Source organism: Mus caroli, chromosome 8 (assembly GCF_900094665.2).
Source record: "Mus caroli chromosome 8, CAROLI_EIJ_v1.1, whole genome shotgun sequence".
Classification (NCBI taxonomy): Eukaryota; Metazoa; Chordata; class Mammalia; order Rodentia; family Muridae; genus Mus; species Mus caroli.
In genome coordinates this window covers 115705415-115722350 of record NC_034577.1, presented here as the reverse complement: position 1 = coordinate 115722350, position 16936 = coordinate 115705415, and the positions used below count along the sequence as shown (strand labels likewise).

The 16936-nt window shown below is 52.3% G+C and overlaps 1 protein-coding gene across 3 annotated transcripts; it reads left to right on the top strand.

Moving 5' to 3' along the window:
• Positions 1 to 726: 726 nt before the first annotated feature.
• Positions 727 to 14008, top strand: Agt (angiotensinogen). Of its 3 annotated transcripts, XM_021169328.2 has the most exons (7): positions 727 to 902; positions 3740 to 3822; positions 4365 to 4428; positions 6081 to 6939; positions 11096 to 11363; positions 12706 to 12850; positions 13472 to 14008. In XM_021169328.2, exons 3-7 carry the CDS (start codon positions 4426 to 4428, stop codon positions 13661 to 13663), a joined length of 1467 nt encoding a protein of 488 aa, XP_021024987.1. In that variant the 5' UTR covers positions 727 to 902; positions 3740 to 3822; positions 4365 to 4425; the 3' UTR covers positions 13664 to 14008. The 3 variants fall into 3 exon arrangements, with proteins under 3 accessions (XP_021024987.1, XP_021024988.1, XP_021024989.1); XM_021169329.2 differs by lacking the exon at positions 3740 to 3822; XM_021169330.2 differs by lacking the exons at positions 3740 to 3822; positions 4365 to 4428.
• The last annotated feature ends 2928 nt before the right edge of the window (positions 14009 to 16936 follow it).

Below are 16936 nucleotides of genomic sequence, written 5' to 3'. Positions count from 1 at the left end.
CTTTCCGCCTCTACTTTCCCATGCCACTTTTGGGTGAAGGCAGGTTGTGCCTGTGTCCACATGGCCAAGAGATTGCTTGAAGTTCTGGATTCGATGCAAGCTAGTCGCCACCCATGGTAGACTGCAGGTGGGACCGTCTGCCAGGCCTGCTCCTGCTGTCTTCTCAGATCTCACCCTTCCTTGGTGTCCACCAGTCTCATCCCCTAAACTTTCACAACCATTCTCCACCCTCAAGGGAGGCGCTCCAAAACCTCCAACCTCCAAAACTGCTGCTTTCCGTCCACGAGCCCAGAACATTTTGTTTCAATATGGCTCCACCACAGTCAGAATTTCCCAGCCTAATCAGATGTGCTAGAAGTTCCGGAAGGCGCTTCCTACTGGTGATGTGTGTCCTCAGCCTGCTGGAAGCCCCTGTACAGAACAGGCAACTAACGTAATCACAAATGTCCAAGGTTGTCCACCCTGAGAGCAGCTGATGACGTGAGGTTCAGCTCCTGAAGGTGAGCCCCCTTCCTGGCATGCCCAGAGAGGCTTACGAGTGCATCACGAGGGGGCTTTCATCCCCAGGTCTGCATGGCTGGCTTCAGGTTGTCACAACCCACTCAATCCTGTGACTGTGGTCCTGGCTCCAGGGAACTGGGGTAAATGTGTAACCCAACGCCAGCCCATTTTTGCATGAGGCTCATCTGCCAGTAGGGCTTCCTGGAAGGGGCCCAGAGGAACATCACCCTGGCCCTGATCCATCTTGGTGAAGCCTGGATTCCCATGGTCCCCCGACCTGGGTCCTCCCCCAGCCTCTGTACAGAGTAGCCCAGAAATAGATCCATCTCCACCCCTTGAGTATAAATAAGCCTGCTTGGCTCACCAGGGGATAGCTGTGCTTGTCTAGGTTGGCGCTGAAGGTAAGCAGAGCATCTTGTCTTGGTTCTTTCATGGGATCTGGCCAGGCAGGAGCTGAGCTGTGGGTGGGAAGAGGAGGCCGGGACTGGGCAGAGACACTGGGAAGGGCTGGATGGCATTTGTTCTGGAGTGAGAAGTCTGTGGTAGCAGGCGCTTCAGATGTGCGCACTGACTGCTTCTCCTATTCCGAAAGGCTAGATGTCCAGGTAAGCTGTTCCCTGCGGGTCACCAAACTGGGCTCACTGGGAACTGATGGTCTTTCATTAGGGGATGGCCAGGTTCTTTTGCCTACTGTGAGTCCAGATGGGTCCTCAAAAGCAGAGAGACTCTCCCAGGGTCAGCACTAGGGTGGCCAAGTCCACTGGACCTCCTCCAACCTGAAGGGAGAACAAGGCTTCATTGTTCAGACTGCAAGCAGCAAGAAGGGACATGTCACGTGGTCATCTCAAGTAACTTCTCTATCCAGGCTCAATGCTGAGGTCTGTGTCTTGTGGCTCCTCACCATGTCCTGTAGAGCCTCAACTTACCCTTCAGTGAACAGGCTTCCTCATGGTTCTAAGGTTCTCTAGGGCTGGGGATAAGTTAGGAGCACCCAGTAACATGGAAGTACTTTGAAAAGTTAGCTTCTTCTTTGTTCTTAGTGTGTGTGTGTGTGTGTGTGTGTGTGTGTGTGTGTGTGCCGTGTTGTGTATGTGCATATTATTTATTTATTTACTTCTGGTTTTTGAGACACGGTTTCTCTGTTGTAGCCTTTGCTGTCCTAGAACTCACTCTGTAGCTCGAGCAGGCCTCAGATTCAGAGATCTGTCTGCCTCTGCCTCCTGAGTGCTGGGATTAAAGGCCTTTTTTTTAAAAAATTTTTTATTTGGAGACAGGGTCTTACTGTGTAGCTCTGGTTGTCCTAGAACTCATAAAATTCTGTCTGCCTCAACCTCTTGATTGTATCACCATACCCAGCCCAAGGTATGTATGTATTTATGTGAATGTGACATATGTGTGTATGATGTGTGTATGTATGTATGTATGTATGTATGTATGTATGTATGTGTATATATGAAGTGTGGCGGAGGAGCATGGAGACACAGGAGCCATGAACACAGATAGAGACCAGAGGAGGATACCAGGTGTCCTGCCAGCTACTGCCCTCCTTAGTCCCTTGAGACAGGGTCCCTTCCTGAAGCTGGGGCTAGGCTGGCAGCCAGGAAGCCCTGGAGATTATCCTGTCTCCTCGCTCCACATCTCTGGAGTTAGGGGAGTGTGTGGTTATGACTGGTCTTTCCCAAGGGGTCAGGGGACGAGAACCCAGATTTTCATATTTATGCAACAAAGTGTTCTTGCGTGCTGAACCTGCCCTAGGCTTCTCAGTTCCTTATTTCTTTCAAGAGGCAATGTGCGTCATGTCTAGATGCCACTCATGGATTCAAGTGTTAGGGCTGAGTCCCAGCTGTGTGACCTGGTGCAGGTCACAAGACTTGTCTGTTGCTGTACAAATGGCATTGATGATTCTACAGCTGTCCCTGGATGACCTTAGGAAGGTGGGCTAACCTGTGGCACTCAGGTACCTGTGGGAGGCAGACCAGGGGGGCACATAGTAAATACATCGATACAGGATACAGGGTGCTTCTGGTGGCTATGAGGTAGAGAGGAGGTGAGAGAGAGGTGTGGGGAGCCTGAGATAGACTTTGAGTGGTGAAGATGAACTATAGACAGAAGACAGCACTGGAAATGCACCCTGATAATGACAGGACAGGCAACATAGCCCTGAGAAGCCACAAGACAGGGACACAGAGAGGCGGCTGGTGGGGAGGGAATGGAAGGGGGGAGATCTCCTATGTCCTCAAGATCTGCTGCAATCACACTTGGGTGAACTTGACTGACAGACAGCAGCTTACAGCTAAGAACAAACAGTCACTTGTGCCTAAGGACAGTAGTGACGCATTTCCTGGGACAGCAGCCATGGCACAACCTTCTGGACGGAGGCCGTTCATAGGAACAGCAATCTAGGAAGTATTGTGTCCACCCCCACAGCTCACCCGGCCGCCTGGGCACCTGAGGCAGGTCCTGACCCTACTGTGTCTTGGTTTATAAAGCAAGGAAAGGCCAGTGAGTACAGGCAGAGCTCTCTATTCTGCTTTCCCAAACCTCTAAACTTTCTTTAGGAATGATGGGTGGAGCCAGATGTGTGTGTCAAAAGGATGAAGCACTAGACAGTCAGAAGCCAAAGGTTCTCAGACCAGTGGGATGACCAGAGCAGAGCAAAGAGTACCTTGCCTGTCTGTGGAGGATATTCTATGTGCAGCCTAGGCAAGCACGGGAATATGGGAGACCAGGGTGACCTCAGAGCTTCGCAACACCATAGTGACATTCTGAGATCACTAACTTATGAAGAGAAAGGTTTGTCTTGGCTCATGGTACTGGAAATTCAGGTCAAATTCAGGTGGACTTGTTGCTCAGGACTTCTGGGGTGTTGGCTGACAATGGCAATGACATCTGGCTAAACGAACTGTTTCCAATGTAGCTAGGAAGCAAAAGCAACGAAGAAGGAAAGACACAGGTCCTGCGACCCCTCTTAATGGCATGCCCCCAGTGGCCTTGAGCCCCCACTAGAACCTACACCTTAAATGTCTACAGCACCTTCAACAGAACAATACGGACATTAAGATCCTCACCTAGGGACCTTGCGGGTGGTTTGGTGGAGGGTTGTACGTGGAAAGGTGAAGCAGCACAAAGGAAGGGTCAAGGTGACCTCCAGTCAGGGTTGAGGTGCCAAGGCTCAGCAGTGGTGGCCACAGTGAGGTAAGGGGTTGGAAGCTACATGTCAGGTTGGTTCCTTCTATAGAAGCAAGCGCACGTGGTCTACTTGGTCAGAACTGAAGGATGGATAGAACTCACCTTCCCACACTCGGATCAGAGGAGTAAGAGGTAGGTTTTGCAGCGTCAGCTCAGGAGCCTTCCTCTGGGATCCCAGGCTAAGTCTATATACTGTGGGTGGTAGCTGAGGCTGGAGCTAACTCTGTACTGTAGGTGGTAGCTGAGGCTGGAGCTAAGGTTCAAGGGAAAAGGCTATCCAGCTAAATGGACCACCCCATCCCCTGGTCCATGACTGGCCAGAACCCCAAGCCCTTCCTGTGCCTCATAGCCATCTGGGTGAATCAATCCCTCGCCTTACCATAGACCACTGAAACCAATCACCAGTGGGTGAGCAGGCTGGGCAGATGAACCAATTATAGTCTTCTTTAGCTGCTGTGTGGGATCCAGCCTGCCTGGAGCATGTAACAGGTCTGAAGGACCTGGGCTTGGGCAAGGCCTTTGGCTCCCAATTCTGGCTGCAGGCTAGGATCTCATGGACACTAAAATCAACCCTAGGGCACACCCACATGGGTACAGAGGCTCCACAAAACCCAGTGGGCCATCCACATGTCCTCCAGGAATAAACTCTTAGCCTTTGTCACTTTGTCTACCAGGACTGTGCCACAGCCTAGTGTGATAGATAACAAGAGAACCTCCAGAAACCCAAAGCAAGGCATGGTAAGAGCCAAGTTCTTCTGGGGCCTCTCTCTGCCTTTGGCTTGCAAATTCCCTCCTCTCCCTGTGACTCTAATAGATTTCTCTTCCTGTATCCTGATATCCTTGTGTGTGTGTGTGTGTGTGTGTGTGTGTGCGAATGTGTGTGCATATGTGTGTTCTCATGTGTATAGCGACTGGATGACAACCTTTCATGTCGTGTCAAAATGGTGTTCATCTCCTTTGAGACAGGCTAGAGAGAACCCTAGGGAGTCAAGCCCCAGGAATCTATCTGTCTCCAGTGCCTGAGCTCTGAGGCTATATGCATATGCTATCGCACCTAGTATTTTTTTTTAAGATTTATTTATTTATTTATTTATTTATTATATAAGTACACTGCTGCTGTCCTCAGACACACCAGAAGAGAGCATCAGATCTCATTACAGATGGTTGTGAACTACCATGTGATTGCTGGGATTTGAACTCAGGACCTCTGGAAGAGCAGTCAGTGCTCTTAATCACTGAGCCATCTCTCCAGCCCCCACACCTAGTGTTTTTACATGGGTTCTGAGGATCCAGGTCAGGTCCTCAAGCTTGCAATAGATACACTTCACCAACTGATCTGTAGCCCTGTCCCTTGCTGCTCTCTATGTATAAGAATGCCAGCCAATTTGCATCCGAGCCCACTGGGGAGGGCTCGTTTTACCTTGTCTTTAAAGATGCTATCGCCAAATACAGTCACATTCTGATGAATGTGGTGGAGCAGGCCTGGATTCCAGCTATGGCAGAGGCTGAAGCAGGAGGGTTACAAGCTCATAGCTGCCTATAATATAGAGTGATTTCAAGGTTAAGCAGGGCGACTTACTGGACCTGTCTTACAATAAAAAGTCAAAAGAGGACTAGAGATGTAACTCATTGGTAGAATGCCTTCCAAGCATGCACGAGAGCCTGGGTCAATCCCTAGCCCACTTAGAAACTACAAGTGGTGGGGTGCACCTGTAATGGGGGAGGTGGAGGCAGGAGGATTAGAACTCCAAGCCATCCTACTCTATACATGGTGAGTTCAAGACCAGCTGGGGCTGCATGAACCTTGTCTGGAGTGGGCTGTAATGGTACAGCACCTACATAGCAACTCAAGAAGCCTCGGACTCCATCGTCAGACATTCACACCCCAGGGCCCTGGAGGTGGGAATGTTAGCATGGAGATCTGGGAGCAGTTCAGTGGATGAGTGTGCTTTCCACCTGGATCATCCTGGGTTCCCACGGATCTCTGACTGCTCTCCTTCACCTGACTGGCTCCCGCTGTAGACGCCGTCTCCTGGGCTATCTACAGCAGCCGCGCTTTTGGCTTTGAGTGAGTTCTTAAGTACATCGCAAACAAAAGCAGAAACAGACAGCAAGGGATGGATAGAAGCGCCAGACACATGGCAAACATCAGATCAGGCTCTGAAGACACCCAGCAGAGACCGACTGTACAAACACACTTGCACACCCTGGAATGGGATGAAGAAAAGTCAGCCTGACTCCCAAAGCCAGTAGCTCAGAGAGTGGGAACAGCACATGGCTGTTTAACCACAGGATGTACATTATAGCCACTGGGAATACCAGGGTAACTAAAGGTTTGGCTTCAGGGCTCTAAATAATCTCTTGTCACTCTCGAAAAAATGTTTTTCCAGGACACACAGAAGCAAATGCACAGATCAGAGATGACTCCCACGGGGGCAGGCCTGAAGGCCACCATCTTCTGCATCTTGACCTGGGTCAGCCTGACGGCTGGGGACCGCGTATACATCCACCCCTTCCATCTCCTCTACCACAACAAGAGCACCTGCGCCCAGCTGGAGAACCCCAGTGTGGAGACACTCCCAGAGTCAACCTTTGAGCCTGTGCCCATTCAGGCCAAGACCTCCCCTGTGGATGAGAAGACCCTGCGTGATCAGATCGTGCTGGCCGCCGAGAAGCTAGAGGATGAGGACCGGCAGCGGGCTGCCCAGGTCGCAATGATCGCCAACTTCGTGGGCTTCCGCATGTACAAGATGCTGAATGAAGCAGGAAGTGGGGCCGGTGGGGCCATCCTCTCACCACCAGCTCTCTTTGGCACCCTGGTCTCTTTCTACCTTGGATCCTTAGATCCCACGGCCAGCCAGCTGCAGACGCTGCTGGGTGTCCCTGTGAAGGAGGGAGAATGCACCTCCCGACTAGATGGACACAAGGTCCTCACTGCCCTGCGGGCCGTTCAGGGCTTGCTGGTCACCCAGGGTGGGAGCAGCAGCCAGACACCCCTGCTACAGTCCACCGTGGTGGGGCTATTCACTGCCCCAGGCTTGCGTCTAAAGCACTCATTTGTTCAGAGTCTGGCTCTCTTTACCCCTGCCCTCTTCCCACGCTCTCTGGATTTATCCACTGACCCAGTTCTTGCCACTGAGAAAATCAACAGGTTCATAAAGGCTGTGACAGGGTGGAAGATGAACTTGCCACTGGAGGGGGTCAGCACAGACAGCACCCTACTTTTCAACACCTACGTTCACTTCCAAGGTGAGGCAAACACTTGGGTCACTGGTCCTGGCTGGGACCAGAGGCAGCACTGGGTTTCCATGACATCCCCATGGGTCATGTGTGAGATGGACAGAGGTGACTGGTTTCTGCCTCTGTGTTACTGGTGAAGCCCTGGAGGCTTAAAAAAAAAGCAAACTTGGCTCAAGATGGCACAGCCTCTGCCTCCCTACCCAACTGCCTCTCTGGGCTGTGTCATACTCCTGAGACTAGGGTGGTTGACCCCCACAGGAACACCCAGCTCACCCGCTCACAGGGGGAGCTGCCCATATATCCCTGTCCAGGAAGATGCTCATCCATTCGATGCTCATCTCTTACTACTTGTAAGACCAGGCAGGGGTCTTTGAGGGGCAGGAGATCCTGACCCTCCAGGTTTCTTATTAAACATCAGCAAGTATGGAGACCCCCAAGGGCGAATGCCTGAGGCAGCAACTGCAGGGAACAGCACTAACTGTGAGGTGGAAGGGAGTGAGCTGGAACAGGCTGGAGGAGGCCAAGGGCAAACATCCTTGCAAAGCCTTGGGAGGTCAGGGTGGGAGTGAGGGTGGAGGGGCTCGAGGTGGCACACCCTGTGAGGATGCTCTTTCTCCAGTGGGCTGAGCAGGGCAGTTTTATTTCTAGAAGGTCAGACTTTGGCCCCTGACAGCACTGCAGGTGTGTGTGTGTGGGGGGGGGGTCGATATACCACCCAAAGATGTGCAGTGGTCCAGGGACACTGTTCTGGGAACATATGCTAGGGTCCTAGATTTTCAAATTGAGGTTATTGGAGGAGGGGTGCATTGGTGGGGCCAGCAGGAAGACAACCCGGCATGGGGTAGAGGGATCAGGGATGACTGGCCACTGTGTCAATATCTTTGCAGTTTATAAATTCACATGGGGAAAGACCTTGGCCTGCCTTGAGACTGGGAAAGGGGGAGGCCAGAATGTCGAGGGAAAGAGACAGCCCTGAGACTGGTGAAGGGTGGCTACACCTGTGTAAGTTGGCGAGGAGCCTGGAACTGAGCCACAGTCCTCTTGAGAAACCCTGGGAAGACGATCGCTGAGAAAGGAGAACTTCTAAAGGGCAGCAGTGTCGGTGATGGCTTGCGTAGAGGATGCCTGTCTTCACCCAGACTGCAGAACCAGCCGGGAGGGAATAGAGAGAGGTGAAGGGAAGGGATGGAGGAGGAATGGGAGGAGGGAGGTAAGGAGGGAAGAGGAGAAGGGTGGGAGGAGGAATGGGAAGGAGGAGGAAAAAGGGGAGGAATGGTAGAATGGAGGAGGAGGAGGAAGGGGAGGAGGAAGAGAAGGAGAAAAGGGGGAGGAATGGGAAGGAGGAAAAAAAGAGGAGGAATGGGAGGAAGAAAGGAGGAGGAAGGGGAGGAGGAATTGGAGGAGGAATGGGAAGGAGGAGGAAAAGGGGGAGTGGGAGGAGGGAGGAGGAGGAAGGGGTGGTGGAAGATGAGGAGGAATGGGAGAGGAATGGGAAGGAGGAGAAAAAGGAGAGGAAGGGGAGGAATGGGAGGAGGAGGAAGGAGAGGAGGAAGAATGGGGGAAGGAATGGGAAGGAGGAGAAAAAAGAGGAGGAATGGGAGGAGGAAAGGGGGAGGAAGGGGAGGAGAAAAGAGGAGGAAGAGGAGGAGGAAAGGGAGGAGGAAGGGGAGGAGAAAAGAGGAGGAAGGGGAGGAGGAGGAAAAAGGTCGAGGAAAAGAGGAGGGGGAAATGGAGGAAGAGAGAGAGAGAGAGGGGGAAGAAAAGGAAGGAGATGAGGAGGGGGAAGAGGGGAAGCAAGGAAGAAGGAGAAAAATGGGTTGTGCCAGCGCTCAGAGACCTGGATGCTCACCCATGCTCTGTCCTGACCTCACTGCTGCCTGGCCTTTTCTGCCTATCTCCAACTGCCAGAGGCCTGCCCTCTTCCTCACCCCCATGAGGTTGCACATGTGCCTCAGAAACTCCAGGTCCCCTTAGCAACAGCCTTGGGGACAGTTAAGTATTTGTATCTAGTGAGGCCTCGAGGCCTTGGGCTTGTGGTCTCTCCAGTGTTCTTTGCCCAGTACTTGATGTCCCCAGAGCTTGAATGGCCCTGGCAGGTTCCATGACACTAGGGGACATGACTGGGAGAAGTTTACGCAGCCCAGAGTAGGGCTGGTGAGCAGAGAGGAGTCTGGGGAGCACGGGAGCACGGGAGCTCAGGGAGAACGGGGAACAGACAGCTTCGGGTCGCTCTCGAAGCCATGCCCCATTTCTCATTTCTCTTTTATGCTAGAGACAAAAATTCAGTGTTTTCCCCCTAAACTGCAGATTCCTGGGGTCCCTGAAGTGATTGTCAGCGTCTCTCTCATGTGAGCTGCGTGTGTGACAGGGTCTCACTGAGTACCTTGGACTGGCTTGGACTCTGAAATACTTCTTACCTCAGTGTTCTGAGTGCTGGGATCACAAGTGTGAGCCGCTCTAGTGGCCTTCAGGGAAGGGCTCTTTTTTTTTTTTTTTTTTTTTTTTTTTTTAAGACAGGGTTTCTCTGTATAGCCCTGGCTGTCCTGGAACTCACTNTGTAGACCAGGCTGGCCTCGAACTNNGAAATCCACCTGCCTCTGCCTCCCAAGTGCTGGGATTAAAGCAGGTGCACCACCACTGCCTGGCTTAGGGAAGGGCTCTTATCACTCACCAGAGAGGGCTCTGAGGTCAAGACCATTCTACTTCCATGCAGTCGGAGCCCAGCAACCCCTTCTTGCTGGAGTCACACTGGGGACCCCTGACTTCACACAGCAGGACCAATCAGAGCTGGCGCAACGTGAGCCAAGCAAGCCGGCACCTCAGTCTCAGCCCTATCTCCTTGAACTCCTAAATGTCCCTTTCGTGGTAAACGGGAGGGCTGGGGGCATGTGTGAGCCGGAATTCAGCGCTGGGTAGGGCAATCATAAGGAGAATCCAACAGTGTCTGAGTGCAGTGCTGGCTGAGCTGGTGGCATCAGGCTGGGGTGGCTCAGCTTGGAGCGTGCTTCCTTCCTGTCCTGTCCCTAGTTCACTCCTGCCCTCAGCAGCTGGAGTGGGGGTGGTGGGGCTTCATCCCTGCCCCAAGGCCCTGTGTTCACTGCATTGGTCACTGTAGAGTTACACCTGTCTCCAGGGCAAGGGATGCTGGACAGTGGAGTCTTGCTTGGTCCAGGAGCCTGGGCAGCTGCAATCAAATATGCTGTGTGTGAGGCGGGGCCAAAGTCTCTAGCAACCGGTTGTGGGTAGGCAGAGAGAAATGGCTCTGGTGATGCCACCGAGTTGGGACAGGTCATGGCAGGTTTGTCTAATCCTGTTGAGTGTCCAATCAGAGCAGGCCTCATGTGATCCAAGGGCTCTGGGCACAGTTGGGGTGTCTGTGTCAGCCCACTGATGGCCTCAAAGGACTCCATGGTGACACAGAGAGAGCAGGACTCCGGAAGCCGAACCAGGGGCTCAGTGTTGCTGAGAATCGAATGCTGCTCTAAAAATATCTACTTTTTTTTTTTTTTTTGTATATGTGTGTGGTGTACGTGTATGTATGCTGTGTGCATAGAGGAACAGGTTGAGTGTCTTCTACTGTTTTTTTTTCCTTATTTATTTATTTATTTATTTATTTATTTATAGACAGCATTTCTTACCAAGCCTGGGGCTTACCATTTCTTCTAGGCTGTCCAGTGAGCTCCAAGGGTCCTTCTATCTCCTCATCCCCAGTGCTGGCATTATGGACCTGCATAACCATGTCTCACTGATACAAGGGGCTGGGGCTCTAGGCTCAGGTCATCAGGTGCATAGAGCAAGTAGTTATCTATGGAGCCATCTCTCCAGACCATAATGTCTAAGGTTTGAAAAAGTGAGTTTGCAAACCAGAACGGGTCTCCGTTGAGCTTGCTTGGACAGAGAGGAACAGACCGAGTTCTCCAGGTGTCAGATGTGAGATCTCAGACTCCATACCATTATGGGCTGTGTCTCCTGCTGCTCTTGGGGATCGCTGTGGGGGGATCACCCAAGTGGCTGCAATTTGCAAAAGTATCAGAGAACACCTAAGGGTGAAGTCTCCAGGGAAGTGCAGGCAAGGGAGGAAGCTGAGGCAGGAGCCAGGGTGGAGGAGTCCCATCCCTGCTTCCCCACCCCTGTTGAGCTTCTCTTTGGTCTCTGCTGCTTTCAGGAACGATGAGAGGTTTCTCTCAGCTGCCTGGAGTCCATGAATTCTGGGTGGACAACAGCATCTCAGTGTCTGTGCCCATGATCTCCGGCACTGGCAACTTCCAGCACTGGAGTGACGCCCAGAACAACTTCTCCATGACATGCGTGCCCCTAGGTGAGAGTGCTACCCTGCTGCTGATCCAGCCCCACTGCATCTCAGATCTCGACAGGATGGAGGCCCTCATCTTCGGGAACGACCTCCTGACTTGGATAGAGAACCCGCCTCCTCGGTAGGAAGTGTGCGGGGAACCTTGGGGAGTAGAGTTGCACGAATGGCATCTGCTGCATGCTCACGCATCAGTCTGTCCAGGTCTGTCCACGTAAACAGCATGTCCTGTTACCACCCCCTCCCTCCCTCCTGCCATCATGTGCAGTGTGGTTGTGGGTATGGCTGTTATCTGTGAGGCTACGGATACTCCCTTCCTCCACAGGGAGGCAGTGAACCAACTGGGGCTGGTTTAGGGTTTCTACTGCTGCAATGAAGCATCATGACCAAAAAGCAAGATGGGGAGGAAAGGATTATTCAGCTTACATTTCCAGATCATAGTCCATCACTGAAGGAAGACAGGCCAGGAACTCAAACAGGACAGGAACCTGGGGACGGGAGCTGATGCAGAGGCCATGGAGGGATGCTGCTTACTGGCTTGCTTCCCCTGGCTTGCCCAGCCTGCTTTCTTATAGAACCAGGACCACCACCCCAGGGATGGCACCACCCACAATGGGCAGGGCCCTTCTCCATCAATCACTAATTAAGAAAATGCCCTACAGGCTTGCCTGATCTTCTGGAGGCATTCTCTTAGCTGAGACTCTTAGTTTGTGTCAAGTTGACATAAAACTATCCAGCACAGATAGGGGCCATTATCTTATTAGCGTTTTGGTTTTAGAGAGGGTCTAGCACGTGTGGTAATCCCCCTGCCTCCACTTCTCAAGTGCCAGGGTGATAGGGATGAGGTGCTCTGTCTGGCTAATGGCCTGTTAGTCAAAGGCATCTTTGGCTTTTCCAGGGAAGGTGTTCCTTATGCAGCCAGGCTGAGAGCACAGGGCACACAGCTGCCCACCACCAGCAAGCTCTCCACAGTCGATGTTCCTGGTCCTCCTCCTGTTTCAGGAGGTTTTTGTTGTTTGTTTCTGAGAAGTTCCTTGGGGTGACAATGTCCTGTATTGTTGTGTGATCCTTCCTGGGGAGACACAAGCAAATATATATTCACTCCAGATAGGGCACCAACTTCAGACCCAAGAATCAATCTCTTCCAAGTAGAATTCGGTCATTCAGAGCATTCATTGCAGTTACTTCATTGGGCAGCATGGGCGACCACTCACGGAAGCTGCACCCCTGCAGCTCCCTGCACAACCTGGAGGCACCTCTACCATTCCTCTTTCCCCAGCAGTCATTTCCTGATTATACCACGCTGGGAGGAGCCTGTGCAGCTTCCAGAGCATCTTTCTCCAGCTGTGTCTTATGCACCTCCTTCCCGCAGGGACTGTTTCAACTCAGGACACTGACTGAGCATTTAGTCTCTTTTTTTCAGTGGGTGGGAGCTTCCCAGCCCCCTAAAGGCTTTATCTCCACAGGGCCATCCGCCTGACTCTGCCCCAGTTGGAAATTCGAGGATCCTTCAATCTGCAGGACCTGCTGGCCGAGGACAAGCTGTCCACCCTTTTGGGTGCAGAGGCAAATCTGAGCAACATTGGTGACACCAACCCCCGAGTGGGAGAGGTGAGTGCTGCTCTGGCTGTGTAGCAGGGGAGGGAGGGTGGATGGCCACACGGAGGAAGCTGTGCCCAAGGCCAGCAGGGCAGGAAGGAAAGAGCAGCAGGCACTGCCAGGGCTCTCTGGCTCCCAGTGACATGGGGAACAGCGGTCTCCCTTGGCTCTCTTGGTATCTCTAATTCCAGGCCTATCTCTGTTCCTGCTTAGTCCAGCCTTGCGTCCTCCATGAAGCTGTAGTAGATGGGGAATGCCCCATGCCCTGGTCTGCAGTTTCTTTGGGGAGCATCTCAACCATAGACAGAGAGCTATGTAAAACAGAGGATGTGCCTGGATACTGTTGGCATTGCCAAGGATGCTGGGAAACAGGGGAGTCACTGTAGAAAACATGACCCCACTGTGCTGTTTAGTCAAATATGGGAGAGTACCAATATGGCAGGTGAAGAAGAGGACAGGGACATGTTGAGCAGCAGCCTCTATGGGAGCTGGGTGTTGGTGCCCAGCCCCCACTTAGAGGACAGGTGTGTCCACACTTCCTTCTGGCAGGCTGGACAGTGTCCCCCTTTGGGGTGGTTGAGCCAGTCCCTGGCCTATAATCCCTCCTTAAGGAGAGATCTCTCTGCTTTGCAGGTTCTCAACAGCATCCTCCTTGAACTCAAAGCAGGAGAGGAAGAACAGCCGACCAAGTCTGTCCAGCAGCCTGACTCGCCGGAGGCACTGGATGTGACCCTGAGCAGCCCCTTCCTGTTCGCCATCTATGAGCAGGACTCAGGCACGCTGCACTTTCTGGGTAGAGTGAATAACCCCCAGAGTGTGGTGTGAGGCCTTGTGTCTAGCCATGGAGACAAGGCCGGTGTCGGAGAACCATTCTGGGCAAAACTCAGTGCTGTCACCCCTGGCTCTCCATCACTCCTTGTAGCGCGGCAGAGGCCGTCTCCTTGGAGACCGTGCTGACAGAGAATAAATGATGAGCAGCAGAGCCTCCTGGGATGTGGGTTTGTTTGGATACTGGGGTGACAGCCAGAAGCTGGCACTCTGCACAGGACTGCCACTCTGGAAGAAATTTGGACCAAACAACTGTTTGTGACACCAAAAAGCACCCCCCCCTTTTTTTTTATCTGAGAACAGAAATTGGGCTTTAACATTAAAATGCACATTATCCCCTTATTTTGGGTCTGTAATTAGCTCACTGACGTCCAGAGTTCTACAATGTCTTAAGATTTCTTATCACTGGCACCATGATTTGAAAACATATTCCTCACTGTGCTGAGAGTTGTCTTTCAGTGATAAGCTAAACACAGTGTTATGGGCAGAGCAGACATGCTTAGTTTAGCTGACAGGCTGAGCAATGTTCCCGAGGCTCTTGACAAGGAGGCCAATGTGTGCCGGCCAGGTGGGAGAGGAGAGGGCTGGCACCAAGAGACACTGAGAAAGGACCTGGGCGGAGGGGCCTTCCTTTACTGCTACCACCTCTCTGCCTGTCCCCTTGAGATGAAATCTGCAGCTTCCAGGCCGAGGTAGTGGTGTGTGTGTGTGCGTGCGTGTGTGCGTACGTGTGAGCATGTGCGTGTGTGCATGTGCGTGTGTGTGCATGTGAGCATGTGCGTGTGTGTGGCAGGCTGCCTCCTCCCTGTATAGACTGGGAAGCAGGTGAGCAATGTAGTATGCTAGCCTCAGGAGAAGGCCAGAGAGTACAGTAAAGCCCACAGGGCACAAACAGTGGGGAATCCTGTGTTAGAACATGGAGTCGCCTCTCTGGCCTAAGCTGGAGTTTGACTCTGTGTGAGCATAGCCTAACCTCACAGACAGCTTCTCTGGAGCTTGGAGCTGAGACCACAGGGTCCTGTAAGTACAGGTGGGGCATAAAGCGTGTTCCTGTGACCAGGGTCGACTCTGAGGCTCGGCTTCTCTCATCCTCCTCCTGTTGCCTCCTGAAAACTCCTCTCTGGCTTCCTGTACCTCGAAGGCACTTTACCCTGTGAGTGTGGCAATCTAGCTAGTCCATCCCCTGCTTGTGCCAGGTAACATAGTGTGAGACCTGTGTACCGTGGTTAACTAGAGGCCAACTCCTCACTCTCCCTGGCCTATGGGTTTACAGGGATGCTAAGAAAGGCCCTGGTCCAGAGGGAGGTGGTGTGAACTTCTCATGGCTGTGACAAAATAGCAGACAAAGCAATGTAAGGGTTTATTCTGGGTCATGCCTGAGTGGTGGGGAGAGTGTAGGCGGGGCACAAGACAGCTGGCCATTTATAGTGAAGACACACCCATGAACTACACACACACACACACACACACACTATACCACAGCCACACATGGGGAAGGGGAGGGGCCGAGGCTGGTGTTCAGCTCATATTCTTAGCCCATGGGATGCTGCTGTCAAGTCTTACGAGGTGTCTCCCACATCACTTAACCCTACCTAGAAACTGCCTCACAGGCAAACCCAGGGGCTTGTTCCTTGGATGACCCTAAATTCCATCAGGCTGATAAGATGAACCATCCTAGGAGTCCATGGGTGTCTTAGTCAGGGTTTCTATTCCTGCACAAACATCATGACCAAGAAGCAAGTTGGGGAGGAAAGGGTTTATTCGGCTTACACTTCTATACTGCTGTTCATCACCAAGGAAGTCTGGACTGGAACTCAAGCAGGTCAGGAAGCAGGAGCTGATGCAGAGGCCATGGAGGGATGTTCCTTACTGGCTTGCTTCACCTGGCTCACAAAGCCTGCTCTCTTATAGAACCCAAGACTACCAGCCCAGAGATGGTCCCACCCACAAGGGGCCTTTCCCCCTTGATCACTAGTTGAGAAAATGCCTTACAGTTGGATCTCATGGAGCCATTTCCTCAACTGAAGCTCCTTTCTCTGTGATAACTTCAGCTGTGTCAAGTTGACACAAAACTAGCCAGTACAATGGGAGACAATAGTAGTGAACGGATATCCAGGCTCTGAGGTTGGCCCCTTAGGGTTAGTCCTTACTGAAGACCACCGGTCCCTACAGCAGCCAGGCTCGTCATGAGTAGATTTGGTTGTTCCCCACTCTTTATAGGGCTTGAGCCTGCACCATCCTGCTAATCCACCTGGTGTCAGTGTCCTGGTGGGACACAGCCCAGCTGAGGTCTGCCTTGTGACTAAGCTAGAGGCCAGCACAAGTCCTGCTGCTCACAGAGACCTGCAATGCTTAGCATGGATGGCTCTCCCCAGCTTTGCTGGCTTGGCCCCTCAGTGCTCCATGGGTCCTCCCAACAGAGCACAGCTTGAGCCACAGGTGGTAACACGCATGGAGTTTGAACTTCTGCCTCCACAACAGAATCACTTCTTCGCAATCAGCTGCCATATTCGTGGTCAATGAGAGCAGCTTGAGGTTAATAGGAGGGAGCTGGTGGGATGGGGGCCCCTGAATGACAGACTGGCCTCCTCCTTACAGCTCTCTTATACCAGGAAGCAGTGAACTGCATGGGAGACGGGTTTTGAGTGTGTATGTTGAAGCTGGGAAAATGTATAACCAACTTTAAATCTGTCTGAATAAAACTGACTCTCAACAGGGAAACTATGGAAAAGGAGCTGTTTTGGGGAGCGAGACCCAAGTCTGGGACTGCTAGCTTTTGCCTAAACCTCCTGCTCTCAAGGACAGAAACATCCTAGGGAGGCTGGAATGTAATGGTCTGGAGTCAGAGCCAACAGGGTAAGAGATTAGGCCTTTAGGGCTGAGGCCATTGTGTCCATTGAGTACACGGGCTGGCAGTTTGGGTTTGGAGCTATTTTGCTTGGGCTTAAATCCCACCTGCCGGCCACCTACCCATAGATGGGAAATCACAATGCCAGAGTTGGGCTGGGCACTTTCTGGGAGCAAGTGACAAAGCCATTGGACAAGGATAGGCAGGGCTCCTTGGGTATGAAACCGTGTGTGTTCAAGATGCAGCTATGACCTCCCACGACTACCAACAGCACAGCTCCTTGGTAGAGTACCATTCTACCCACCTGAAGCAGCTAGAGGGAGACCTACAGAGACAGCATCCTCCCATCTGTGCCACAGGGAGTGTGTGTCACTGAAGGCAGGCAAGAGGGCCACTGAGACTGGATACATAACTCACACATC